The sequence below is a fragment of the Catharus ustulatus genome, chromosome 2 (genome assembly GCF_009819885.2).
Source record: "Catharus ustulatus isolate bCatUst1 chromosome 2, bCatUst1.pri.v2, whole genome shotgun sequence".
Lineage (NCBI taxonomy): Eukaryota > Metazoa > Chordata > Aves > Passeriformes > Turdidae > Catharus > Catharus ustulatus.
Window position 1 is genome coordinate 20,857,974 of NC_046222.1, and position 19,806 is coordinate 20,877,779.

Here is a 19,806-nt window from a genome sequence, read left to right on the forward strand (position 1 = left end):
GGGAATTTAGTACCTAAAGATGAGGAAAAGGCAGAGGTACTTAATACCTTCTTTCCCTCAGTTTTCAACATTAAGATAGGTTATCCTCAGGAAAACTGCCCTCCTGGGCTGGTAGATGGTGTCAGGGAGCAGAGTGGTCCCCCTGTTATCCAAGAGGAAGCAGAGTGCTGCTGAGCCACTTAGATGCTCACAAGTCTATGGATGGGACCAGGTGGGATCCATTTCCAGGGTGATGAGGGAGCTGGCAGATGAGTTTGTGAAGCCACTCCATAATTGACCATCAGTCCTGGCTCACTGGTGCAGTCCCAGGTGACTGGAAACTGGACAGTGTGACACCCATCCACAAGAAGTGCTGGAAGAAGGATCTGGGAAACTCCAGGCCTGTCAGTGTGACCTCAGTGCCCAGAAAGATTATGGAACAGATCATCTTGAGGGCCATCCCACAGCACCTGCAGGATGACTGGGGGATCAGACCCAGCCAGTATGGGTTTAGGAAGAGTAGGTCATGTTTGACCAACCTGATCTCCTTTTATGACCAAGTGACCCACCTGGTGGATGCAGGAAAGGCTGTGGATGTTGTGTACCTGGATTTCAGCAAGCCTCCCTACAGTAAACTCCTGGAAAAGCTGGCAACCCACAGCTAGGACAGGAGAACTCTATGCTGGGTTAAGAATTGGCTGGATGGCTGGTCCCAGAGAGGGGTGGTGAATGGTACTGCATCCAGCTGGGGATCAGTCACCAGTGGTATCCCTCAGGGGTCTGTGCTGGGGCCAGTCTTGTTCAATATTTTAACTGATGACATGAATGAGGGTATTGAGTCTTTCATTAGTAAATTTGCAGATGACACAAAGCTGGGAGCGTGTGTTGACCTGTTGGAAGGTAGAAGGGCTCTGCAGAGAGAGCTGGAAAGACGGCTGGATGGGCATAGTCCAAGAAGATAAAGTTTAACACGTCCAAGTGCTAGGTCCCACATTTTGGCCACAATAACCCCCTGCAGTGTTATAGGCTGGGGATGGTGTGGCTGGACAGTGCCCAGGCAGAAAGGGACCTGGGGGTGCTGGTCAACAGCAGGATGGACATGAGCCAGCAGTGTGCCCTGGTGGCCAAGAAGGCCAATGGCCATGGCCTGTACCAGGAATAGTGTGGCCAGCAGGAGCAGGGAGGTCATTCTTCCCCTGTACTCAGCACTGGTGAGGCCACACCTCGAATGCTGTGTCCAGTTCTGGGCCCCTCAATTTAGGAAAGATGTTGAGACTCTTGAGCACGTCCAGAGGAGGCAACGAGGCTGGGGAGGGGCTGGGAACACAAACCCTGTGAGGAATGGCTGAGGGAGCTGGGCTTGTTCAGCCTGGAGAAAAGGAGACTCAGGGGTGATCTTATCACTCTCTACAGCTCCCTGAAAGGTGGCTGTGCTCAGGTGGGGTTGGGCTCTTTCACCAGGCAGCACTGACAGAACGAGGACACATTCTTGAGTTGTACCAGGGGAAGTTTAGGTGGAATAGTAGGAAAAAAATTCTTCACTGGAATCATCTGCCCAGAGAAGTGGTGGAGTCACTGTCCCTGAGGTGTTTTTAAAAAGACTGGATGAGGCATTCTGTGCCATGGTTTAGTTGATGAGGAGGTGTTAGGTCATGAGTTGGACTTGATGATCTCAAAGGTCTTTTCCAACCTAGATCATCATGTGATTCTGTGTCAGAAATCACACAGAAGCTCATATCCTGGAAAGCTTATATTTCAAAAAGCTCTAATCAAAATATCTAGTATTTACTGAGTACACACTATGTATTCTGTGAACAAAAACACACAGTATGAAACAAGATGAAAAGAGGCCCTTTGGTTATACTCCTATGCAATTGCAGCTATTGTCACTTGGCAGTATAAGTGCCTAAAATGATCTCTCTCAAACCGAAGCAATTGAAAAAGCCTGTGAAGAAAATGAGGTTTTCTACTGTGTCAAACCCAGCTAATCAAGTTATTTGTTTTTTTCCCTGTGGCAGTTCCTGTCTGTATTGAAGACTGTTGCATTACCAGTTATAATACGGGAGGATTCAGGGTTTAAGATTATGTTAAAAGGTCTCGAGATTTCTCAGATAACTTATATGAATCCCTGGGCTATCTCTGGGCTGTATAGTGACATTAGACAATGAACCTGAAAACACTTGATGTGTCCAAGAAACTGGAATGGTTAAGAGAAAAAAAGTAAGGAAATAGTACCTGCCCATAGCTCTGGTTGTCATAACCAGTTGATTAGAGGGGAGAGTCTGGAGCCACTGTGCTGCTCCTGAGGTGAAATATGGGACTTATTTGGCAGTGCAGAGAGAGGCTTCACACCAGCTCAGGACAACTGTAACATCTGCAGCTAATAACCCTCCTCCCCACAGAGGCTGTCCTGGGAAATCTGTCACAGCAGTAGGGGACAGTGGGGCCATGTCCCCAGCACTGGGTGGAAGGAGAGTTTCAATGCTGGGCGCCAAGGATACGCTCCAAGGAAAGGCACTGCCACCCACTTCATCCTGGTGGGTGGCAGGGTGTGCTTCCAAGTTGTGTAATTTGATGACAGTCCCTGCATGGGCTGGCTTTTGCTGGCCTGTGTGGTGCCATCCCAGTGTGGGACATCCAGAAACTGAAATTAGAAACACTAAAACCAATAAAAGGATGATCAGTGAGTCGTCATCTACACCTTACACCACTGCTTATAGTCAGATTTCTGTCTTTTAAGCTTGTTGACATGATGCCCAGCAATGATCATGGAAAAGCCTTTGAGCAGGCTTTTCTCATGCACTGTGATTTCTGGCTTTGCAGTTAATAACAATTGATCCTGAATGAAGTTGATGAACTAAGAAGAAAAGCTATAGATAAGATTTTATATCTGCATGTTCTTGTTACTGATAAAATGAATTAAGTACAAGAACTGCTTAACATATGTATAAACTGTAATTGTGCCAATGGGATTTAGGCTGTAGCTTGAGGAATTTATCATTCAGATTTCTAAGTTTGTAACTTCACCTCAGGCAACCACTGGAAAGCCAAGTCTTAACTACCAAGGTCAAGAATTGCTTTTCAAAAGAGGTAAGAAAATGAGAAGGCAGAGCACAAGCCTGTTGGGCATTTTCATATTTCTTCTGCTTTAGGGGAGTTTTTATTAGAATGGAATGTCTCCCACAGTGTGAGTAAATAGGCTAGGTTTTGTAATTTGGGATTTGCCTCGAAATTTACTTTTTTTTGTCCCACACCAACCTATCAGGTGACAGTGATCATGTCATAGAAGTAAATAAGGTAGGAATGTGTCAGGTGTAATTTTAAGTGTTCTCAGCTGTTGAAAGATTATTTTCCATAATTACTTCAATTTGATAATGCTGAGCTCTGGGGCAAGAGATCTTCTCTTCCTGTAGGGGAGTGGTATAATTTTAAAGTTTCAGGCTCATACCAGAGTTGACTTGTCCCTACATAACGTGTGAACCTCAATGATGAGTTAAGAACCCGTGAGGAAAACAGTGGATTGATCCTGACATTTCCCAGGTATTAGCACTTTCTTTCTCTAGTAGGAAGGCTACAAAGTCTGTGATGTGCTTATTTTGAGGCCTTTTGAAGACAGTTTTTTATCTGAAAATAGTTATGTAACTGAAACAAATGTACAATAATTTCTCATCATAATACATAATAGAAAATACAGTAATTTCACGACCATAAGGCGCACCGGACTATAAGGCGCATCCCCCGGGAGTCGGCAAAATTCGCAACTTTGTAGATCAGATAAGGCGCACCGGACTATAAAGCGCACCTTTTTTTTGCAGCGAGGCTCCGCCCCCAGCTCCCCTCGTGCAGTTGCAGGACGAGGCCCCACCTCAACCCGGCAGCCACTGGCCCCTGGACCCGCCTCCACCCGGCAGGGGCGGTGCCGCGAGCCCCCAGGCCTGCCTGTATCCGGCGGGGCCGGGGCATGGCCGCCACCCCTCCGTGCCGCCTCACCGGGGCCGGAGGGTGCCTGTGTAGGGGTCATGCCGCCTCCACGGGGCCAGGGTGTGCCCGCCACTGCTCCGCCCCGCCTCCACCTGGCAGCCATGGCCCTGCCGACTCCCCCCGTGGCTCGCAGCTCTCACTTCCGAGTAGGCAAATTTTTTGAACTTTGTCCATCAGATAAGGTGCACCGGACTATAAGGCGCACTTCTGGGTTTCGGGGAAAATTTTAGTCAAAAGGGTGCATCGTATAGTCGTGAATTTACTGTACTTTTTTGTATAAATAACAATGTTCTGAGCTGCACCTATTTCATGTGGAAGCAAAAATATTATTTTTTAAAGTGGCAATAACCCACATTCAAAATTCAGGATTTTTTTGGTAAGTATTTGCCATTGAATATTTAGTTTATACAGTCACAGTTTTACTTTACTATTAACCTCCAAGTAGCTGGTAACAAAATCCACTTGTTTCCATGGGATTGAAAATGCTGTGAGGAAACAAACTTCAGTGCAGGTGTACTAGAGAAAAGCTGACTAAAACAGTGGTATTTTTATATAATTTTGTAACTCTGTGCTTGTACCAACAAAGCAATTAGTTACTGGAGAGAGTTTTTAAACTGTCCCATTTATGAAGGCAGATTCAGCTGGGATGCAGTGGATCATCTTGGGACTCATTTTTGCAGGGAGCTTTATTAGTACTGGGTATCATGTCTTATTATCATGTGAATTTAAAATCTGATACAGAAGCAAAGAAATTAAAACTTTTGAAATAAGTCTTTCGATGCTGACAAATTTAGCATCTGCCACTGTTTGGAGTGAGAATGCTGCCAGTGGAGGTCTGGTTTCATGAGAGACATTTGGTTGAACAATCAGCGTTCATTTTTGCTTGTTTGCTTTATACAGAGACCAGTACTTCGTGATTATAGTTCCATCTTCCCCTATTGTGTTGGGAAAAATGCTATAAAATATGCACAAAAGCATAAATTATTTGTATTTTGCCGAGAAAACATAATTGACATACCATTGGTTATAATCTGCTCTTAGGAACTGGAATTTTCTTAGGATGTTGGGTCGTCTTCCTTCACATCAAAGTAGTGAATTTTGATCCCATTTAATTTTGAGAAACAAAGGTAATTGTTGAAGTAACATTGGACAAAGTTACCTATAATACAGATGGCTTATGAACTTTGGGATTTTATTTTTTTCTCTTTTTTGGTATTTTGTCATTGTAAAACCTGAAGAAAAAAAAGGAGGCTTGCTCGAAGTATTTTATCTCAGTATCTGGAGAATACTCTAATCTTTGTTCTGCAAATGCAATCCTGAATGAACTCCAAATATTGTCCATCATAGGTGTTTTACATACACAAGTGAGTTTACAACTTTTGTCTGTATTTTACAAAGCCATTACTTCTGATATCGTATATTGTTTTGTGTTCACAATTGGAGCCAAAAACCAAATTCTAGATCTCAGCAAGATTCCTGTGCATCAGGAGTTTTCACTGCTCTGTCAGGAGACTGAACATCACAAACCACTTCAGGATAGGTGCTGTTCCCATGTTTGATTGAAATCCTGTTCAAGTTACTGCCACCTACTAGACTGCAGTGAATGTAAATTACACATTCCCAATTCAGTTCCCATGCAATCTCTGTGGATTTATGAGGGATCTTTTGTGAGGAGCTTTGAGATGGATTTCCCTGGACCTCTACTTATAGTGAGCCCCTAAAGAGAAAGATTTCTCAATTTTCAAAAGAAAATGGAACAACATAAAGAGGAGAGAATCGCAGTTAAGGCAATTCAAAGAAAGACATCATAAACCCCACATGTTCCTGTGGTGTTGGTGTCAGCTCTGTCCTAGTCTGAATGGTAGAATTTGATCTGTAGGTAATTTGAAAAGACCTTTGTTCCTGGTTTTTTGGTTTTTTTTTTGGTCAGTTTCCTTTTAGTGTATTTTGTATGACACTCCACACTGGTTTAAAACTCTTTTACTTGTACCAAGTTTTCCAGTGATGTTTGTCCATTTTTCATCTTTCCCTTAAACTGAGTTTACTGTATAAAGCAGAAGTGACTTTTAAAGTAAGGTTGAAATATGAAGGAGTAGAAAATATCACTGGCATTTTTTATTTCCATCAGACTCTTAATTACTTTCTTTATCGCCTCTTAGAGGCAGAATTTGTCTGCCTCTTGATCCTAAATTACAAAATACACTTTTAACATCCCCTCTGCTCTGTCTTCTTTGTAGCGATTTCTCACTTGCTCCTAATAATTGCTATGGAAATTTATTTTTTGTCTCTTATGTTCATGCAATGCAAAGCAGATAGCTTTTCATTATCTTGGCAGCTAAGGAATGTTACTTAACTGTTGACACAAGGTTATCCTTTTAAACTGTTCCCTCCAAGTCCATACTACAAACCTCCACTGACAACAGGACTGCAAAATTTTGCAGTCACTGGCAGGTCAGGGAGAGCAACCAGCTCTTCCAAAACCATTAATATGGACATTTTTGTTGGGACAGTTGTTCCACTGTACTTCTCTCCTGCCTGCCTCCACCTGCCTTCCTTCCCTGAGCAGATTAATGAGAAGCTTTGGCAGTACTTCTGTACTTCATGGCATTGATTGCAATTAAGTTTTGACAAATCCTTTTTATTATACTATCATGAAGGAATTTGTTTTCTGGATTGTTTATGAGCCAAACTTGAAAAAGCACAGCCTTCAGCCTGTTTTTTTAATAAAAAAACCCCAAAAGCAGATAGCCAGGTAAAGGAAACCCAGCTGAATTCTTCCAACTGCAGGAGTAGCGGAGAGAATTCCTCTATGAATCTTCCATTCTGCTCTGGCTGGTTGGGTATTTTGGAGAACATGCACAAGACAAAAGACAGAAGCTTGTATTTCTATTCCCGTAGATTAATTGGCTGCAATGCAGCCAGCTCTTATCAGAGAGGGATGTGTTTCAGTAAATTATTTTGCCTCCCCTCTGCAAGCACTAGGTGTTTTGGTCATCAGAAAGCTGAGAAAACTCCTCACTTTAGGAAACAAAAAAGCATGTATTTCTTTGTGAGCAGGCTTCAGTGAAGCAAGTATAGGAAGAGTACAAAGAGGTTGTACATGCACAAGAGAGGATTTAGAATTTCTCCAACAAATGAAAAATTGCTCCCAGCCTCAGTCTTTTAGCTAACCGTATTAGGATGAGGAACACCACAAATCCTTGCCCCACCCAGAAGATGAGCAAGACATGAGGAAATTTTTTATACTTGTAAGTGCCTCCTTATCAGAAACAAGATTCTAATCTTGGTCATTCTTTCAGCAGAGATGCTATGCAGAAAACTGACACCAGTTTCAAGTTTTATATCCCTTTTTAGATCAGAATTTGGTTATTGATCTTGTGGTTTCATAAAAGTGACAGCTGTGTGTCGCAGCACAAGCTGGCTTGTAGCTAGGCAGTTAGTTCAGCCATAAAAAAGAAATTCAGTTTGATTAGCCTGGTTTGATGAACAGGCCCTAAGTGAACAATGATGGGATATAGTCAAACCCAAACAGGAATTTCACCCAGTGGCATTCCATGTCTGGTACAGCAACAGGAGTTTCTTCCAGCTTGCAACAAGCTACTGTGAACTCACACTACATTTACTCATAAAAGAATAATTTTGACTGAGTTCTCGTATGAGGCATTGCAGTGCTGGAATTCACATCAAGAAGAAGAAAAAGCACAAGCAGTATCAGCTTTACTCAGTAACTGGCACCAGCCATGGTCTAGTAGAAGACTGAACCAGCAGCCTCTCCAGCAGTGCAGAGGGGTTTTTCTGACTGGGGACAGGGACCAGCTCACCTGATGCCATGAAACACCTTAGAGACTGGGCATGACCCCATATAACTCACAAATAATCCTGCAGATGAATTAGATACAAGGTAGGTGTTAAGTGTAAACATACTGAGTAACACGTATGTACAATTTATTTAAAATACTTTTTAACATATAAAACCCCCTCACTATTTATACAGTCTAAGTCTAGCAACATATACAAATACTGAGGAACTACAATACATGCTGAGGTAAGAACATACATTCTGGGAGAATACTCACGCCAAACAAGATTGAAATACATTTTATATACATGTCTTCACATATAAGAGAGACCCATGAAATGTACCTTTGCTTTATTGTACACAGGCAAATTCTAGTCTTAGTGTGTCATGCAATTAAACCCAACTGCTACACATTCAAATGTATCTTAGCCCTAGCAGGTAACATGTCCAAAGTCTGAAGCAGGAGCAAAGCCTGGGACCAAATTCCTTCTTGAAAAGGGGCTTGTATTTTAAAAACACACATTTCTTTAACAGCTCATGCTCCTCAGGTAATGAAGTTGCATTATGATTGTTTAAAAAATAACCCACTGTAAAGAAACTGCTTAATTCTTACACCACCTTAGCCTTCAGCTATCCACAGTTCTACCATTCCTGGTCTGCAGTAAAAATTAAATCCAGGCGTGTTATTTATACTGACTTGGACACATCCACTGATTTTTATTGTAGATTAATTTTTCTAAGCCTAAACTGGTACTGGTTGAGAATGGAGAGGATTCTCAACTTGGCTGTAGCTGTATTGTGGAAACGATCAACTTCCTACCTCTTGAAATAAAATCAGCTCAGGTAATTTCAGTCAGCTGCTGCTGATAGCTAAGAACTTATTTGTTTAAGCAAGACTACAAAGATTGCAGACTATTTTTATAAGGCAGAAAAAGCTGCATCAAAATAACATCAAAAGTACAATTATAGGCAGGAATTTGCTGTTCACAAATGGGTCTTATTTACCATCCTTACATTCACATTTAGGCTTAAGACAGCTCTAAAACAAATAATTAAAAATGTCATTCTCGGTGAATGAGAATGAATGATCAGAAATTGTAGAACTGGGCTTTAAGGTAGCACAGAGACTGTTCAGCATCTTTGTTGGTGACAGGGGGAGTGGGACTGAGCACACCCTTAGCGAGTCTGCCCACAGCACCAAACTGTGAGATGCAGTCAGCATGCTGGAGGGAAGGGATGCCATGGACATGGACAGCCCTGAGAGCTGGTACCTCGTGGAGTTGAACCAGGTATTGTCCTACACCTGGGTCAGGGCTATCCCAGGCTCACAGACAGGTTAGGCAGAGCAGTGACTGAGAGCAGCCCTGCAGAAAAGGATTGGGGGGGTGATGGTCAATGAAAAACTCAGTATGAGCCAGCAGTGTGCTCTCACAGCCCAGAAAGCCAATGGGACCCTGGGCTGCATCAAAAGGAATGTGGCCAGAAGGGTGAGGGATTGTCCTCTGCTCAGATGAGACCCTACCTGGACTGCTGCATTCAGCAGTGCCCCCAGTATAAGAAGGACATGGAACTGTTGGAGCAAGGACAGGAACACCTCCCCTATGGAGACAGGCTGAGAAGGTTGGGGCTGTTCAGCCTGGAGAAGAGAAGGTTGTGTGGAAACCTCATTCCAACCTTCCAGTGTCTGAAGGGGCCCAGAGGGAAGCCAGAGAGGGACAGCAGTGACAGGATGGAGAAAGAAGGGAGGTTTAGGTTATAGCTATAGCTATATTCTTTACTGTGAGGGTGGTGAGCCACTGGAACAGGATGCTCAAAGAAATTATGGATACCCCATCCCTGGAAGTGTTCAAGGCCATGTTCAATGGAGCTCTGAGCAACCTGATCTAGTGGAAGGTGTCCCTGCCCATGGCAAGGGATTGGAAGTAGATGATCTATAAGGTCCCTTCCAAACCCAGCCATTCTATGATTCTACATAATATCATACTTTAGATGCTGAAGGCCACAAGTGATTTTTCACTCCAGAGTTTATAAACTGCAAACAGATTTTCAAGTGGTAAGTGAGGATACTGTACTGGTATTAAGGCACAGTGGCAGCCTCTTGAACAGCACTGCAGTTTTCATTCAGACATTGTCCACAGCATTTAAGGACCTGGGCAGGAAACAAGGCTTTGAATTGCACAACAAACAAACAGTAACCTCTGAAGTCCATAAAACTGGGTTACTGTGTAGGGAGGGGGTCCCACATGTACTGATTCAGCATCCTTCCAATAGTGCTGTTAGAATAAAAATACTGCATTTTTATAGTGGAGTTCTCCCCTACTTAGGTGAGAAAGCTGTGCTTTTTTTTCCCCAGTAAGATTAAAAATGGCAAATATGCCATTCAGACTGTTTTCATTTTGTGATTATCTAGCTAAAACGAGTTTACATTATCCCAGTAAATTACCAACTGCAATGTTTTCAAAGTACAGAACACTGGAACATTCAAAGAATACAAATTCCAATAAATACATCTGAAATGGACTCTCTTTGGAATAGTACTGGCTCTTTTTGGAAGAAACGTTTTGGAATCTTTCATGCTTCTAATAAGAACAATTATAAAAAAAGCCCTAAGGCTAAATTTGGTAGTTGTGCTAAAACGTACCATATGTGCTAAATGCATATCTAACACAAACTGTGCACCATTAGAATGTTTGTGTGCTTCCTTCAGCACTCACAAATGTATGTACATATCTTTTTTTGTATAAGCTCACACCTGAACACAGAATAATGGACACTTGGGAGGAGGGCAGGGCAGGGCCTTTCTCAATTCAAGTCACCTCCAAGACCTGGATACTTCTTGCACTGAGCATCAGGCAAGTCTGATTTCAAGGCAGATACTATTCAAGTGGCCCTCACAGCATAGGGAAAAAGCAGCTGCCAGGTAGTTTGCTTGTGTCAATCTGTGCCTCCTGGATCCCTAGGAAGGAGTAAGACTGAGTGGCTTAAGGAGAAGAGGCAGAAGAGAGACTGGACAGACAGCAGCTTCTCTTTTTGGAAGGCTAACCTAACCAAAAGGCAGGAACCTTCTGAGGAACACACAGCTGAAAATTCCCAATTCTGTTAATTAAAGCCGAAATAATGTAATTCAGAATCAAAACTACTTTACGCCATGAAGCTAAAGGGATTTTTTCCATCAGTCCTGACAGTAGCTTGTTAAGTCCAATATTGTGCAGACATTTTACAAATTAAAGAGGAATTTTAGCAGCTGTAGTGCTTGCACAGAAATTAAGAACTTTGGGTATCAAGGTGGGGGTTTTTTCCCCAAGAAATAGTACCATCAGGAAGAAATAACTGGCTTTTGTACTTAAACTATTTCTCCCAATTTATCACTCACATCTATGAATCATTGGAGCTAATCATAAGAGTTCTTCTCTCATGTCTGGCAGACAATTGTACAGCAGCAATAAAAAAGTCCATGGTTTTGCAGAAGAGAAGCTGTCAATTGTACATACAGCTTAAGGAAAAGCAGAGTTACTGTTTTCCCGGACCTCCTATACCACATCTTTTGGTTCAACGTTGTATTATTTAAGACTAACAATACCAAAACAATGGAATTTAAAAAGTGAAACTGTGAGCTTTATGGAATTGGCTTTTAGAAACAAGCCACCATTCTACCTTACTCAGGAGCTAACTTTGTTCATCCTTACTCACAGTGGGATGGGCCACGCTCTGTGGCACCTGGTACATGAGTTGGTCAGCACTGCCTGGCCCCGGCTGCCCCTTTGGTATATCGTACAGTGCCTGTGCTGAGGATGCACTGTCTGTCCTGGATAACAGTTTATTGCACGTTCCAACCAGTGGAGGAGCTTGATTCCCTGCAGCTTTGAAGGTGGAAATGGAAGGAGCACCAAGAGGTGTGCTGGGATGGCTGGACATGTCCATGATGATTGGAGTTGCGTACTCGGGTCCAGTCACAGGCAGTGGCTCGGCATAGGCGTGGTAAACTTCTTGGATGGGGGAACTGTAAGGGTCCAAGTCAGCGTAGCTGGCTTCTTTTCCTTCCTCTGGTTTGAAGGTTGATCTCTGGTGAAGCGTGCCCACAATTCCCCCTACCAGGGGCTGAGCATATTCTGTGTGGCAAGCCCCAACAAAAGAAAACACAAACGTACTTAATGGATTCTTTTACAGCGGCATCACATTAAATACAACCTGTCAGCAGTCTCCCAGAGATCACTATCCTACATCAAACCAGTGGCCCATCTCTGTCCAGCAGTGCCAATCACTTTGAAAAAGGATTCCTTTCCACCCAAAAGGTAAAGCCATTGGGATAGCCAAAACATCCTCACTTCTCAAGTTTATACTTCTCAGGTGAGCTGCAACTTCCCATGCTGCAAATCTGCCTGCAAATAAAGCTTATTGAAATGTTCTTCTCTTTAAATTAAGACTTAAATAAAATTATTGTGCCCAGGTCTGGAGAGAAAATGGTCCTTGGGGTGGCAGGCTTGTCCTTTGAGGGGGGAAGCCTGCATGTAGTCTGAGATGTTTCAGCTCAACAGACGATCTGAGTTACAAAAGCTAGAGGTGAAAAGCCTGACTAGCTGGGTGAAAACAGACAAGCAGCCAAAAGGAGAAAAGTAATTCTGCCTGCAGTGAAGCTGTAATTCCTGCACATCTGCCCAATTCTGCCATCAGCAGGTAAGTGCAGAACCAAAGGCAAAGTCAGACATCCTCCTCCCATGCCTGGGTCACCAGGGAAAGGGCATGTGCCACCATCCATAAACCCTCCTTTTCCAGATCATAAGTATGATTTAACCATATAGTGAGGGCAGAGAATCAAGTGCCACATTTCAGATTAGTGCATAAAAATATTCTGACGACATTATTTCCAGTGCATGAATATATAATCAAAAGAATTTTTTTGGCATGTCATACACACACACACACACACATATATATATGTAAAACATGGCCCACAAAGTACCTGCAGACTGTGTTTGCAACATTGTTGGGACTTCTCTTGGTCTTAGGTGACTGATTTCACTGCTGCTGTAGCGTACAGGAGTTTCTTCGTGTTCTGCTGATTTGGTTGGGAAAAACTGCTTCATCCCTTTCCACCATCCTTCACATGGATTACAAAAACAAAGAAAAACAAACACAAAAAACCACCCAAGATCGTGTGTTTTAAGCTACTAAAATATTTTTCAGCACAGATTATATTTTGTTGAAGCAGGTAAATAAGTCAATTATTACTACTTTGGGTAATAGACACATCAGAGCTGTGATCTATCAGAAACAGACAAGTAGCAAATAAGAGGTGATTAGAAGCTTCCTTGTCTAAATGGTAAGACATACTTAAGATTGTCAGTGAGCAGACACACAGGTGTGCAAGTTTTCAACTGGAGGCAGAGAAGGGAAGCACAGCCACACAGCAGTACTAACTGCTGCAGCTGCCCTTTGCTCCTGAGGCACAGGTGGTTTCAGGACAATTGCAAAGAACTGCTTGGTGCAATTGTCTGATCCTACGTTTATGAGGCACAAGACAGTAGGATGGAAGTTATACCTAAATCTCACATGCTTATTAGGACAATAAAGACAAAATTTTTGTCAGAACTTATACACTAAGATGGAAGATTTTTTTCCAGACAAAGAAAAAGCTTATCAAATGTATAAAGGCATTCCTTATATTTTTTCCCCCTCATGTTGTATAATTAAGAGGTTTTCTACTTTTTTCACAAAAAAAAAAGTGAAGCTGTCAGCTCTAACAGGAGACACAACGTTTACTAATTCTGAAAAAAAGAAATCAGAGAAAGAAGCGGTGCAGTTAAGTTTGTCCAGAAAAGTAACTCAGTCTTTGCTATGCCTTCCTTAGTTAGCATTAAAGAAGCTTCTGCTAGTGGACACTGTAACTGCATCTGAAATACACATTGAAAAAAAAACACTGAGTAAATGGTTTCATAAAACTATTCTGTTACCTGCACGATCCCAGTAAGGTAGATCATATGTACCCTCAGTTTTTTTCTTGCTGAGAAAAAAAAAAAGGTTATTTTAGCTAGTCTGCTTATCAAAAGATACATTAATTAATGCTCAGCAATTATCACCTTGCTTGTAACTGGTCCTCAAATTTAATGTATAACCACCAGTAACCTGGGTTGTCATTACCAGTCTGCTGCTACCAGAGAAATCAGTTTTTAGTCAAAGCACTTCCAATGAAAACAGTTACAAAAAGCTGTTTTGTCCTTGCTAGTCAAGTGAATTTTTTTCTCAAAAAGAATGCAATTCTTTCCAGAAGCGCAGACCACAGAGTTCCCACAGCAAAACATGCAGCATTTCATTCCCACACACCAGGCTAACATTCATTTAAAGCATTTTCAACCATCTATGCATTTACCGGTTTCTCCAATGCCACGCACAAACTAAGATAAGAATCAGAGTAGTGAAGACCATCACCAGCACTGGAACCAGAACTGCTGCCAATGCCACATCTGAAAGCCATTAAATTAAGTGGTGTCAGACAGAAAGAGTTTCTCATAAATCAGTTTTTGATTTGATAATCACTTGGGTAAAGCACACAGTTTACACGTTTAGTGTCTATCACACCAGATCCCCCACCAGCTAAGCTACTCTGCTGGATGCCCCCACAGTGCAAACTTCAATTAATATCTGGCTCTTCTACATGCATGCACAGCTGGTGGTTTTGCAGTTTTTCATCAAAACCAACCAGTTTGTTTTAATACATGTTTTTTTCCATTACAACAATGTATGCTATTATTTATGCAGAAAATCCCTTAGTCCCATGTAAGTTTGAACCTCCTTTAAGAAGTAAATTCCACAGTACCTTAACAGTTAATCCCAATCAGTCTATGCTGGGTCTGTGTGTGATCCTGTCCCCTGCCATCCAAAGGACACTTCAGCAGTGCCCATATCTGCAGTGACTTTGCTCCCTTTCCTGACCATTTTCTTTGATAAACAAAATGATTATACCAGGTGAAGTTTTTCAAATTTCATGTCAAAAAGACTTCTCCAGAAAAGATTTGCTATATCAAAGGTGTTTTGTTCTAAGAAATTATTAAATAAAGAAGTTATACCTGATTAATTCAGAAGGGAAGTCCAAGTTACAACTTCTCCTTCTGACAAAATTTGCTCAGTGATTAAAAGCCGAACTCAGTTTGAACAAATTATGTAAGATGGAACTGTTATATATCTATAAAATATAAATTGTGTATACACTTATATTACACACGTTACTTGGCAGATGGTTTTGTTTCTGCATACAGTATGCAACTGCACATCTGTTAGAATATGTGTATTTAATAACTGGCAAATATTAGAAATAAAATATTGATCATCTGCTGTAATTTGTTAAGTTTTGAGAAAATTTCAATGCAGAAAGCACACTTAATATATGCCAAAGCACTATAAGGAGTTCTAAACATTTCTACTTTTTGACAGTGGATACCTTTGGTTACACTTGGTGTCACTGTAGTGTTTTTTATTTCAGGTGTGAAAGTTGTTTTATCTGTCTGCAGTGAAGTCTTCATTGAATGAATGAAGTCATCCATGAAGTCAGCATTCTTCTTGTCATTCTTGTTCTGAGGTGGTGGTGGCAAGGTGATTTTAGGAGCACGACCTTCAGAAGAAAAGAGTAAGATAAGTTCTACAAACTGCTAGTTTTTCATATCTCCTTTCTAGAAGGCAGCTGGAACAGTTTGCTATAAAGCTTTTGTTCATGTAATATAATGAGGGCCCTCCCACCATGAATCAATGACATGGGAAGCAAGTGATTGGCATCTTTTGACACACTTATTTTGTAAATTACCTAGTGTACACCTAAATTCAGTATTTTCCTGGTTAAATGCTATAATTTTTGGATAAATTCTGAAGTACCAGTTAAAGAAGGACTATGCAGCCAAGAAGTACTTCAGACTCATTGAAAATATACCCATGATATAACTTTTAACCACAGTAATTTCACTTACAACCTTAATAGTTTCACTTCTTGTCTTGCACAGTTAACAATTTTCAGTTGTCTTACCTATACTAAACTGACATCCTAGCAACTCTACTTTCATTGCAATTTTCTGGTGCCATTTTAAGGGGTTAATCCTAAAAAAACGTGCAATAATAGGTGGAATGAAATTATTGCGAACTTCCTGGTACAATTCAGTATTCCCTTGAAATATCTAGAAAAGAAGGGAAAAAAGAGAGAAACATTATGTTCTACAAATACAATAGCAATTACTTAAGTACTACCAATTTTTATGTTTTATTTAGGAAGAATAAACAGTGAAGGATCGAATTCACCCCAGAACGGCGCCGCTGCCTGCACTTGTCCACTCCCTTCGCCCCATTACATTTACAACTAAAAGAAACAAAGAAAGATGTGTGTACATGTACACACAGTTACACAGCTCAGAGTAAAGGTAGCATGGAGTATCTTAGTGATGCTCCCCAGCAGTGCCTGCTGTCACACATATCTCATATGTTTATGGCACTGAGTCATTCTAACTTGGTCCTTCTTGGTATTGTGCGTGTACTCTTCAAATATCTGTGGACAGCAAGGAGTTGTGATACTGCACAAGCAGGAATTAAGCGGTGCCTTCATACAGCCCAGCAGTTCAGCACAGCCTGTCTGAGGATGGTATTCATTAGGAAGAAAGCATTGGGAGGTACCCCCAAGTGTGTAATCACACTGTCCCCTTGTGGCTGCTGCTTACAAGTGCTGAGCCACAAGAAAATAGAAGAGTTCGGGTTCAGAACGTGAAAGCTCTCCTCAGTCTCACACTGAGCCATGAGGTTCTGCAGGAGAAGGACTCAGACTTTGCATGAAGGATGAGCTCAAGCTGGTCCTTCACTGCCATCCTTGCAAAGAACTCATCAAAATGTGACAATACAAAACGAGTCTGGTTGAAGTTCAAAAGCAGTGAGCAGAATTCCTGTGAGATGCAATGTAAGCCCGCTGACAGATTTACAGCAAACCATGGGTTTTTCACGCCCGAGCTGCTTAAAAACAATACAGCAGCTTGGCCCAGTACGCCAACCCTCCCTTTCCTTCATAAGGACTGGTTTGGCACCATGTCTTTGGGTAGGAAGTGAGCTGTCTCTCCATGTTAGTGCACAGCAGTGGGGCTTTAGCCCTGCACATGCAACTCTGTGGTGCGCTGGGATGACAGTACAGTAATTTAATGACTATAAGGCGCACCGGATTATAAGGCGCACTTCTGGGTGGTGGCAAATTTCTGAACTTTTGCTGATATATAAGGTGCACCGGACTATAAGGCACACTTTTTTTTGCAGCGAGGATCCGTTCCCAGCTTCCCCCGTGCAGTTGCTGGCCGCGGTCCCGCCTCCACCCGGCAGCCCCGGCCCCACCTCCACTCGGTAGTCGCGGCCCTGCAGGCACCCAGCAGCCCCGGCCCCACGGGCAGCCAGCAGCCCTGGCCCCATGGGCACCCAGCAGCCCTGGCCCCATGGGCACCCAGCAGCCCTGGCCCCGTGGGCACCTGGCAGCCACAGTAGCCCCTGCTGCACCTCCACCTGGCAGCCTCAGCCCCACAGGCACCCGGCAGCCCTGGCCCCGCCTCCACCCGGCAGCCGCGGCCCTGCCAGCTCCCCCTGCAGCTCGCACTTCCAGGTTGGCAAATTTCCGAACTTTTTCCATATATAAGGCGCACCGGACTATAAGGCACACTTCTGGGTTCAGGTCAAAATTTAGTCAAAAGGGTGTGCCTTATAGTAGTGAAATTACTGTAATTGAGTTCTTTCTCTTGAAAGCACTGATACAGACACTGCAAATCATGGTGGACACAATGCCGAACAGAATTATGGCACTTGCCTGAAAAAAAGTCAATATTACAATGAGTTTCTTCTCACTCACACCACTTGGTAACCAATAAGGTACCCTGCCATTCCTAAAGACAAGCACTGCATTGTGTAACAGCTGATGTGTCTGCACAACATGGAGCAGTTAAGAGCTTTTAGCACATCTCTGATCAATACAAATCACTGCTGTTTCAATCTTGATACACAAGAGAAGAGATTTCTGTATTGCACTGCTGAGGTTTTGAATAAAGTGTCAGGAATATCCCTAGAGGTCTGAAATAATTATTCTAAGAAACTATCCATTCAAAACAAGTCCCTGCTCTGAATTTAATTGTTCTTAAATATATTGAGTAGTAACAAATGAAGACAGAGTAAACACAGGGGCAACCTAAGATGTTATTTTGGAAATGGATGAATGAGTAACACCACGCAGTTGAAGTTCATGTGCCCAGAGGAGACTAGTTTCCAGACTGTAGCCACAGACCTCACAAAAGAATTTTTGTTTTGGTAAGGATTCAAGTGAGAAGCAAAATAGAGAGGTGACTTCCCGATGGGATGCACCCAGCCCTAACTGCTGTACTGTAGCCCTGCTCATGCTGTGCTTACCAGAGCCCAGCATCAAAAGAAGGCACATCTGGTTGGCTAAGAAACACATGTGGAGGTTGCAGATTAGGGACACAGATGCCCAACTCTGGAAGTTGAATCTCATGTCAGGTTTCTGAGGTTGAGGTTTCTGAGCATGGAACAGCAAGGGCAAAAAGAATCAATGCCAATTCTTACCTTCAAGAAAGATTAACAGTAAAGACCATTACAGTAATTTCACGAATACAAGCCGCACCAATTTGACTAAGATTTTGCTCCTAAACCGGAAATGCGGCCGATATTCAGGAGCGGCTAATATGTGAATAATTTTGACATTTACAACCTCAGAAGTGCCTGCCAGAGTGCCGAGCTGAGCTGCTGCAAAGTCGGCATTTTGCGATTGTTACAAATTGCTACTCTGTTGCACCGCGGGTGGAGCCTGGCTGCCTGCAGGCAGCACGGGGGGCGGGGAGAGAGGCGGGAGAGCTCCCTACCACAGCCCGGGGGAGAGACGGGGGGCCCCGCGCCGCCATTGCCACGGCTCTGGGAGTAGGGGTGTGACCCGGGCCGCCATTGCCACGGCTCGGGGAGGCGGCGGGGGACCCGGGCCGCCCCTGCTGCAGCTCGGGGAGGCGGCGGGGGGCTCCGTCCCTGCCTGCCACCACAGGGCAGCGCCGGGCCGTGGTGACTGAGCCCAGTGGCAGCGGTGGCTGGCCCCCAGTGGCCCCGCCGGGCTGGGCTACCTGGTCCCGTCAGCAGCCCCTAGCGGGCCGAGCCTGCACAGCCTTAGCTGAGCCAGTAAACCCCGCCCTGCCGCCGTTCTGTTACTATTTGGCAACTTTGTTGCACGCGGTTCCTCGCTGCGAACAACAGAGCGGCTTATATTCAGGTGCGGCTTATTTATGGACAAAAAACGAAATATTTGCCAACACCCAGAGGTGCGGCTTATACTCAGCGCGGCTTGTATTCGTGAATTTACTGTACTTCAGGTTTTTATCAGTCAAGTTTTTGTTGTCCAGTCTTACAGAAGTAACTTAACTTTACCTGCAGCTCTGTATTTTTTGTTACCCTAATTTTTGCATTAAAAAATAATTTGCTTCTGAGCTCAATAAAGTTAAAACTTTTTAATGAGAAATCACTTTCATGTTCTTTTTATTATCAAACTCTTTCCAATTCCCTCTGTGCTGTTAAACAAAATTTTTCCAAGACTGCAACTCTGATTTGTCCTTTTTCCCCAATTCAAGCATTTACTCTTTTTTTCATTCGAGAAAAGTTAAGAAAAGTGTTTCTTGAGTACTGCCAAATCTCTAAATGGTATTTGCAAAAAGGACCAGAGGAAAATCTTGGAAAAGCTTCTAGTGTCCTGAAAAACGTTAGGAATCCCAAACATGTTTCAAAAAAACAGACTAGCACCCCTTGGCTGGTCTGGCATGCTAAAAGGGAGAAGCCTGCAAGCAGATGCATCCAAAAGCAAATTGGTATCAAGTGAGGTGATGGCAGATAGAGAGAAAATCTGCTATTTTGAACCAAACGGAACCATTTTTTCTGTCATTTACCTACAGCTGCCAGTTCCTGGGTACATATGATTCTTCATGCCCTGTCCCTTAACGACACACAGAGTGCAAAGAAAGATCTGTTGCCTGTAATTTCAGGCTCCACAATTTGTT

At 43.0% G+C, this 19,806-nt stretch overlaps 1 protein-coding gene across 1 annotated transcript in view; it reads right to left on the reverse strand.

The window, feature by feature from the left end:
- Nucleotides 1–7,881: 7,881 nt before the first annotated feature.
- The window catches only part of DCBLD2 (discoidin, CUB and LCCL domain containing 2), a 43,917-nt gene continuing 31,992 nt past the window's right edge, over nucleotides 7,882–19,806 (reverse strand). The window contains exons 10-15 of the mRNA XM_033051843.2: nucleotides 15,771–15,918; nucleotides 15,195–15,365; nucleotides 14,127–14,220; nucleotides 13,711–13,760; nucleotides 12,720–12,857; nucleotides 7,882–11,868 (exon numbers count right to left, since the gene is read on the reverse strand). Coding sequence (XP_032907734.1) covers nucleotides 11,426–11,868; nucleotides 12,720–12,857; nucleotides 13,711–13,760; nucleotides 14,127–14,220; nucleotides 15,195–15,365; nucleotides 15,771–15,918 — 1,044 coding nt within the window. The 3' untranslated portion in view covers nucleotides 7,882–11,425. The remainder of the gene's footprint in view (nucleotides 11,869–12,719; nucleotides 12,858–13,710; nucleotides 13,761–14,126; nucleotides 14,221–15,194; nucleotides 15,366–15,770; nucleotides 15,919–19,806) is intronic.